General features: G+C 32.3%; 1 protein-coding gene across 1 annotated transcript; it reads left to right on the top strand.

The window, feature by feature from the left end:
• Positions 1-1,601: 1,601 nt before the first annotated feature.
• Positions 1,602-7,847, top strand: LOC102597452 (galactokinase). The gene is made up of 13 exons (XM_006337944.2): positions 1,602-1,878; positions 2,052-2,239; positions 2,834-2,880; positions 3,096-3,190; positions 3,290-3,372; positions 4,299-4,367; positions 4,581-4,766; positions 5,918-6,052; positions 6,357-6,491; positions 6,835-6,905; positions 6,994-7,071; positions 7,191-7,332; positions 7,433-7,847. The coding sequence occupies exons 1-13, from the start codon at positions 1,716-1,718 to the stop codon at positions 7,541-7,543; spliced, it is 1,503 nt and encodes a 500-aa protein (XP_006338006.1). The 5' UTR covers positions 1,602-1,715; the 3' UTR covers positions 7,544-7,847.
• Positions 7,848-9,105: the final 1,258 nt, after the last annotated feature.

The following is a 9,105-nucleotide window of genomic DNA, read 5'->3' as shown; positions in this document are numbered from 1 at the left end:
AAGTTTAAGAAATTAAGGAAGATTTTTTAATCTTGTGATTTTAAATTTTAAATATGTGAAATATAGTAAATGTCTTTTAATTTTCTGATCTTAAATATGCTATGTGGAGTTGGAACTAAGAAAAGAAAAGGGACATTACTTTTTAATAGATTATAAAGAAAAATTCGACAGATTAATTGAAATGAATAGGATAGATTTCAAGATGATAATACATAATGATTCATGATTTTTATATAAGATATAATCCAATCTAACAGACAAATTAACATTGAATCCTACTAAATTTGTGTCTTATAGTAATAAATAAATAAATTGAATATTATACTTCAGAGTTTTACAACTTAAAAAATGAATCTACCCATCGCTAATATCAATTATATTTTAAAATATTACTGGGTTAATTTAATTTAATATTTTTTATTAAGTATTTCATATTTATATTGGAGTTGCCCATTCGGATATAGAGCTCTCTATTAAGAATTTTTTTTCATATCCAAAACTCAAAATTATGATATTTAATTAAGGAAGGAGAAACACCATTCAATGCACTATATTCTTTGATGGTTATTTTTTGATATTTTTTAATACTAAATTTTTTACCATGATCAATATTAATTAATGTTGATCAGAATGCTATAGAAATACCTTTTAATATTTGTCAAATAACGATTAATAATTGATTATATTGGGCCCGTATCACGGGCCTTAAGAATCTAGTATATTTAAAAAGTATGACAAAGGACAAATATAACCCTTTTTTCGAGAGTACAGGGGCAAATATGACCATTTTTCGTATTTTTTTTATAACACACTAATTTAATGCGCTATATAAGTTTCATCAACATAACAATCCCAAAGCCTAGTTCCTTAATAAATTTTATATAACCCACTATATTAGTACTTTGCTTGTCGTAATTTAAGTGACGCGTTTTGAAATTTTGAAATTCAAACAAGTTTATGTTTTAATTTTTCTCTTGAAGAAAAATTAAAGCATTACAATAATTGTTTTTAGTTTTCCGAAAAAATAATTTAATTTTCTTTCATATTTGGTTTTTTTTTTCTTAGAGGGAAATTTTGGAGATCTATAAATTGAAGATCTCATTCTCATAGCATAACACAATAGAATTCACAGTGTATGTAGTCCTTTAGAGATTTTTATTTATGAGAAGATTTTCTCTCTACATGCTTTTAATTAGTTTTTAATTATGTAGGCCAATTGGTCATATCATATAATAATTTTATGTCTTTTAGTATAGTTTTATGTGTTCTCTAATTTATGGACATATGAGCTTTCGCATGACGTCCTAATTACTTTCGAATCCAACATATTTTACTTAACTTACAAATATATAAATTTTATTTTTAAAAGTTTAAAAATTTTATGAGCAAATTCTCGACCAAATAGGATAATATCATATAAACAATTTAGATGAGTTTTGTAAAATGAGCTCTTAAAGGAAGTCAAAAAAGGTAAACCAAAAAAATGGTAAAAAGTAAATTGAGTCACATGATTTAGGAGTCCCACAAATTATCCAAAAATCTACTTCAATTCCTTGTATCATCACAATACAATCCCATTCGAAAAGACAACTCTCTTATCAACTTTTTATATAATAATATCCTCGAGTCTCTTTCTCTCTTTTTATTATCTGTATATTCCTTGTCAATTCTTCATCAGATTTCACTGTTGCTGTTGAGAAACTACACACAATTGAATGGCTAGACACGAGGAATTACCAATTCCAATTTTCTCTGATTTTGAACCTGTTTATGGTAGTGGATCACAGCTTGAAGAGGCTCAACTTCGATTCAAGAATTTGAAAGCCAAGTTTATAGACTTATTTGGCCAATCCCCTCATGTCTACGCTCGATCCCCAGGTCAATTACACTTTCAAAATCTCAACTTTCTTTCTTTCTTTTGGGTTTAATTCAAAATCTGGACTTTCAAAATCTTTGCTTTCTTTGTCGGTTATGTTCAAAATTTGAACTTTAATAGTATGGTATATTCATATTTTAACTATCTTAGTGGGTTGTTCAATTATGGTTTGCAGGGAGAGTGAACCTGATTGGAGAACACATAGACTATGAGGGTTACTCTGTTTTGCCTATGGCAATTCGGCAAGACACAATTGTGGCTATACGGAAACACGACTCTAATGAACCTCAGAAGCTTCTTAGAATTGCCAATGTGAATAGTGATAAGTACTCCTTCTGTACTTATCCTGCTGATCCTCTGCAGGTATCATAACTTTGACTATGTGCTTTTGGTTTGTGATCTCTGATGTATTTGAATTGACAAGGCTGGTAAAAGATCCGGCATGGTTTTTACTCTTTCTTGTATGGCTGAAATATTTTTTTGGGTGTTATCATTGGTGAGAGAGAATATGGAATTTGCTTGAGATTCTTTCTGTCACTTTTTTCATCATTATTTTGCTTTACACACATACATATAAAATGTTGTGACATCCTTCGAGCTTTATAGCCTATTTGGCCGATCTTTTAAAATCAACTTATTTTTGAAAAATGTTTTTTTCGAAGTATTTTGGGGAGAAGTAGTTTGTGTTTGGACAATAAATTTTAAAAACACTTTTGAGCAGTCGTTAGTGTTTGCTCAAGCTTTTAAAAGTGCTTTTAAGTGTATTTTTCTCATAAGTATTTTTCAAAAACATACTTATATGGAAAAACTAGTTTTTTTTAGCTTCTGAAAAACAACTTCTATTATTCCCCAAAAGCTTTTAAGAGATAACTGAATCATGATTCTTGAGTACTGCAATTTTAGTTTTTTTTTTGTTTGTTTGTTTTTTTGTCAATAACCTTTTGTCTAACTTATCAGGAGGTTGATCTGAAGAATCACAGATGGGGTCATTATTTCATTTGTGGGTAAGACCTTACTTTCTTGATTTCTTCATCCAAGATCCAGAGAATCAGATAGTATTGAGATGAACTACAAGTTGACAGACATTAAATTTTACTTCATTTATCATGCTTTATGTAAACTCTTGGGAAGTATGTGCTGTGAGAAGAAAGTTAAAATATAAAAGTTGAAACTATTCATATATGCATGTCATAGTAAAACTGCTAATCTGTGTGTGCAGGTACAAGGGTTTCTATGAATATGCCAAGTTGAAAGGGATAGATGTTGGTGAACCTGTTGGACTTGATGTTATTGTTGATGGTACAGTTCCTACAGGTATATAAATATGTCTTCTGATCTTGAATACTGTCCGGTAGTAATTAAGTAGTCCGCTTTTATGGCTTATTTCATGGTTTCCATGTTTGTTGGCTTTAGGGTCTGGGCTTTCGAGCTCTGCAGCATTTGTTTGCTCTTCCTTTATTGCTATAATGGCTTCAATTGGTGTTAACATGCCCAAGGTAGTATCCTTACCATATTATGCAAATAACTTATTTTCTTTTCTAGCTTGATGTTAGTTTGGTAATTCTTCGCTTTTGTGTATAATTAACCTAATGTTTGGTAATTAAGTTTTGTTTAGCTTATTATTGAGTTTAATGTGAATTTTTTTTCTTATATAAAATTAGTCTTTCTTTTGTGTTTTCATAGGCTAAGTTTCTGTAATACTTCTTTTAAGTGATAAAGCTAGCAATAAATCTAGAGACAAAACTTCAAAAGTTATGTTAGGGAAAAAACTAAAAAATTAAATTAGAGACAACTTCAAATTTTGTTAGAGCAAAAATTTTTCAACTTTTTCTTGATATTTGTTTAATTCAGTTTGTCGCTCCTTTTCTTTTGGTTGGTTTTTTTTTTTGTTATAGGTATTAATATTGTTAGATGACTATAGTAATGATTAAGTTGATTTTTGGTTAAACTGAAGTGAAAACAAACCTTTTGAAGTACACAAGTTATTTGTTGAAAGTTTTAATTCAACTGTTTTGAATAAACGAATAGTTTCAAAATATCAATAAAAGAACAGCAAGCAAAACCTGCTTGTCATGGTTGACCTTAAATACTCGTGCTGCCGCGGTTGGAAAGATTCTGTGTTGAACCTGCTTGACGAAAAGTCTAGGTCCGCCACTACTGTGGCATCCATCTATGGCTGTTTGATCGGCTTCCACCCTGAACATTTGTTTTGGATCTGATTTCTTTTCCTCTTTAGAAGTTTCTTTGTAAGGAGTACAACATTAAGATGAATGAATTTGTCATGACTAATTTCTTTCCTAATTTGTTGAACTATCTTCCTTTTCTTCTATCTTCATTTGCTTGAGTTTGCAAAATTTGAATCTGTTGGTAGTGTTAGCTGTATCTCTGTTTTGACCTAGAAGTGATAATATTTTCTCTGCAGAAAGAAATTGCTCAACTCACATGTGAGTGTGAAAGGCACATCGGGACTCAGTCTGGTGGAATGGATCAGGTAATGCAATTGAACACTAAATCTTGGTTACTTAGTTACAGCTGGACCAATGCAAAGTGCAGTATATAATTAGTTGTCCTAAATATTGATGTTTTCCTTATTCTTCTCCTGAATTTCAATATAATGTGTCTCTTTGCTAGTTCAATATAGCAATGCAGACAGTCTTGACTTAATATTTGATTCTTAAAGGCATCAATCGATTATTTTGTGCAGGCCATCTCTGTTATGGCAAAATCTGGGTTTGCTGAGCTGATTGATTTCAATCCTATACGTGCAACAGATGTACAACTGCCTGCTGGTGGAACTTTTGTGATAGCCCATTCATTAGCTGAATCACAAAAAGCAGTTACTGCTGCAGTTAACTACAATAATCGGGTTGTTGAATGCCGACTAGCTGCTGTAAGATTTAGCACCCTTTGTTTGATAAGTTTCTGATGTTAGAGCAAAGAGGATGATTTTCTTATCTCTCTGATCATAATAGTTCTAATTATCTGTTTCTCAATTGGTTTCTTGGGTTTTTTAAATTTCTTATGACATCTTATTTTAGTATCTTGAAACTTGAAGCTAAATACTTAGTCGAGTGGTTCAGACATCGCCATTATAAAAAATAAAAATTAAACTACCTAGATTTATGACTTTTTCCTTAATTTACACTTTGCTTAGTGGTTCATTAATATCTTTTACAAACTCAATGTCCTTAGGAGACTGTAGTCCTTGGAATTAGTGTTGTCAAAGGCGAGCTTAAGCTCTAAGCGAGGCTCAAAACATGGTGAGCTCTTCGCCTCGCTTTATGTGCACTTCAGTGTCGTCATCAAGGTTCTAAGGCATATTTATCCTTGCCAATAAGCCTCTGTTGAAGATGCGACACTAAACAATTGATATTTCACGTTATCATAAAAAAAAATCAATTTCTTTGTTCATATAATTGTCATTCATGTTTATAATTATTAGTTTTGGACTAAACATATATATTAGGTTTTTTTCTCCCTTTGCACCTTTTTTCATTAAGGCCATGCTTTATTTGCGCTTTTCGCTTAAAGCCCCAATGGACCTTAGAGCTTTTTTGCGCTTTTCGCCTTTGATAACACTCCTTGGAATAATGTAGAGTATGTAGTATCCATGGCAATAATTCTGAGTTCTAAATGGTTTAGATGGAAAGAAAAATTTGGCATTGTGTGTGTGGTAGTAGAACTAGCCTTTTGAGATCCATGGGGAGAGCATGGTATATTTTATTTGCTAGGAGTTGCAGGAAAACCATGCTGTTGACTATTTATTTTCTTTTTGTGCAAAACTAACAAAGATGCAAAATGCTTCTACTATCTGCTGCATGTGTTTTTGTTGCTTTATCAATTCAGCCCTTGTGAATCTTTGTTTCGTGGTCTGTTAACTATTTTCTAGTCAAATTTTTGACTGAATATGTCAGCAACTTACACGTTCTTGTTTACATTTATATTTACATAGATAGATATTGCCTCTTGAATGAGCATTGCAGAATAACCTACTTGGATATGCTAGTTTTCCCCTTTAGATGCTGATTTGAAATTTTGCAGATTGTACTGGGCATTAAGCTGGGGATGGAACCTAAGGAGGCGATATCTAGTGTAAAAACTCTTTCTGATGTTGAAGGGTTGTGTGTATCATTCGCTGGTACACACAGTTCTTCTAATCCTGTCGTTGCTGTCAAGGTATGTACTCTATAATCTCGGTTCATTCCCCTCTTGCCTGACATCTGTCTTTGTGAATCGATTTCATTAATTACTAGTTTGCCTCCCTGCCCATTGGGTGATATCTGTGATTGCCATTTTCTTCAAGTTGAATAATCATGCGTAGTTGGATTGGATTTTCACTTTGTTTTTCTTTTTCATTCTCTCAGTATTAGTTTGTGATTGTGGTCCATGTTATGTTCGTATTCAAAGAGGGGTTTGTGCTTTTACTCTTGTTGTTTGCTTATATTACATTTATCTGTAACAATTCCCACCACTCCTACAGGAGCTATTGCATGAAGAACCATATACCAGCGAAGACATTGAGAATATCACCAAGGAAAAGCTGGAAACAATCTTTGCCGCCTCACCAACTTCTTTGGATGTGCTTCATGCTGCTAAGTGTTACAAGTTGCATCAGGTCAGTATGTGCTTTCATACCTATTCCGTTTTCGTTCTTTCTTTGTGTTTCCATCTTCATACTGGGACTTTACCTGTTTCTAATTGATTTTCTTCAAATCCTTTGTCCATTTTATTCCTTAGAAAGATGTTGACAATTAATAAGTTCTCTTGCATAGGCCTTTTATTATTTCCACACATACCTTTGCTTGTACTTCTTCAAGAAAGAATTGTAGATGTTTGTTCCTTTAGTCATATCTGCTTATATTGATATATCATCAAATTGTCATTTCTTATTGCATAACATCAGTATCTTTTACTCCACTTGAATTTTCACAAATTAGTGATCTTCTTTCACCTTTCAGAGAGCTGCCCATGTATATTCTGAAGCCAAACGTGTGCACGCTTTTAAAGACACCGTATCGTCAGAATTAAGGTCTGTCATGGAGGATGTGCTTTTCACCCGGCTTTTCCCAGCTTTTCTTTTCGACATACTTAAAATCGTAACAAATTGGTCATTGCAGTGATGAAGACATGTTGAAGAAGTTAGGTGACCTTATGAACGACAGTCACCATAGCTGCAGCATCCTTTATGAGTGCAGGTAAAACTCCAGCTTTACTGTTGGACTTTATTACATGGAACTCCCGTTCTTTTTATAATATTCCCCCCTCTGGATTGAAATATCTTAGTCGATGAGTTTCAATTATTTGTTGGAATCAGTTGTCCAGAATTAGAAGAACTTGTGAAGATTTGTCGAGATAATGGTGCTCTTGGAGCTAGGCTTACAGGAGCCGGATGGGGTGGTTGTGCAGTGGCTTTGGTGAAAGAGAGTCTTGTTCCACAATTTATACTCAATTTGAAGGTTAATTTCATTGTCATCTCTATTTAACAAGTCATGAATATTTTATCGTAATCGTTATGCTCTAACCATACCCATAATACGGTGGTTTATTATGTTTCAGGAGCAATTTTATCAATCAAGGATTGACAAAGGAACCATCAGTAAGAATGATCTTGGCTTGTACATTTTTGCATCCAAGCCTTCAAGTGGTGCTGCTATTTTCAAATTTTAGGTCTTGTTATCCTAGTTAACTTTTATTACCTTCAGCATTTTCAGTCCAAAAATCAATGGTGAATTATGAAGTTTCTATCTTATCAATAATAAAAATAAAGGTAAATTATGGTACAAATTGTACACTTGATGAAACTCATTAGATATTTTTTAATTTAATAGTTACATGCTTTAGCTCCATCAGTGGTTGCTTTGTCAACATTTGTGAATTAGGAGTTTGTTGATCATGTGATTGAGGACGTGTAGTGTTTGACTATGTGTTGTTTTGATGGTTACTTAATCTGTATTGTTAAATTTATTCTTTATTGTTGGGTAACAAAGAGTCATTTTATGTTACACCTAATTTGATATGGTGATATCATTATTTCATTTTTATTATATGTTCTTGTTTATTATTTAACGAGGTTATTAGACTTATTCGCGCTTCTCACGGTAACTCAGGATCTCATTAAAATTATGAATGATCATTTTTAATATTTGAATTTTAGAAATTTTGTATTATCACGTATATTAATAACTTTAAAGATCGTGAAATTCTTACTTTTTAATGAATTTTATCTTCTTACATATTTTTAATTATAATATTTATTCTTTGATATAATTGACTTTTCATAGATTAGACAATATCACATTTTCTATTGTTTTGTTCATGTTCATGCAAAGTATAAGATAGAAAAAAACTACATGAATGTGTCATTAAAGTCAAAATAATTACATGTTCATATCTCAATCCAAAGTAATTCAAGAATGACTCATTCTCTCAAAATAATTACAGCTCATACCCCCATTCATTAAGGCTGATAAATTTCGCTTAACTGATACTAAATCAGTATCATACAGTGTATTGGTATCACTAAGGCTGATAATTTCATCAATTGATACTAAATAAGTGTGTGCATATATATATATATCATTAATGTTTCTTGTTCAGAAATTACTCATTAGTCAATGATACTATGTCACGACCCAGACTATCGTGATTGTCACCCACACTAACCCTCCGGTGGGAGAACCATTAATATTAATTAGCTAACCATAAAACTAAGCATTTAAAGATACGGAAGTAGGTTTAAATGCAAAATTAAAGTAGAGTTCCCATAAACTCTAAAAGTCTAACAAACGATTGCGGAAATAACGCCTAGAACTTGAAAGTCAATGTACCAAAACTCTAAACAAGGAACCATGGTCTAAAGAAGTGGGTACAACCCAAACTAAACAAGTAAATTATCTAAAAAACTAGTCTAAGTCCGAAGAAATGGACTAAACAAAAGGAGAACTCAAGGCAGCCCGGAAGAACTGGCTCACCCTTGAATTCGAAACGATCACTGATCTTCTAATCGAGGTCCGTCAATAGCCGCCTGAAGATGCCCTATACTCCACAAAGAAAGAGCAAGTGCAGTATCAGTACACAACCACAATGTACTGGTAGGATCACGTGGCTATACCATTAAGTGCAACATACATTAGTCATTACAACAAAATAATAACATGCATACACCGAACATATACGATATCAACATCTTTTACTAACAACGAACAATTTCACATTTCTCAAGATATACA

Source organism: Solanum tuberosum, unplaced genomic scaffold (genome assembly GCF_000226075.1).
Source record: "Solanum tuberosum cultivar DM 1-3 516 R44 unplaced genomic scaffold, SolTub_3.0 scf00001, whole genome shotgun sequence".
In the NCBI taxonomy this organism is placed as follows: Eukaryota; Viridiplantae; Streptophyta; class Magnoliopsida; order Solanales; family Solanaceae; genus Solanum; species Solanum tuberosum.
The sequence above is the reverse complement of the archived record's forward strand: the minus strand, read 5'-3'. Positions and strand labels throughout refer to the sequence as shown.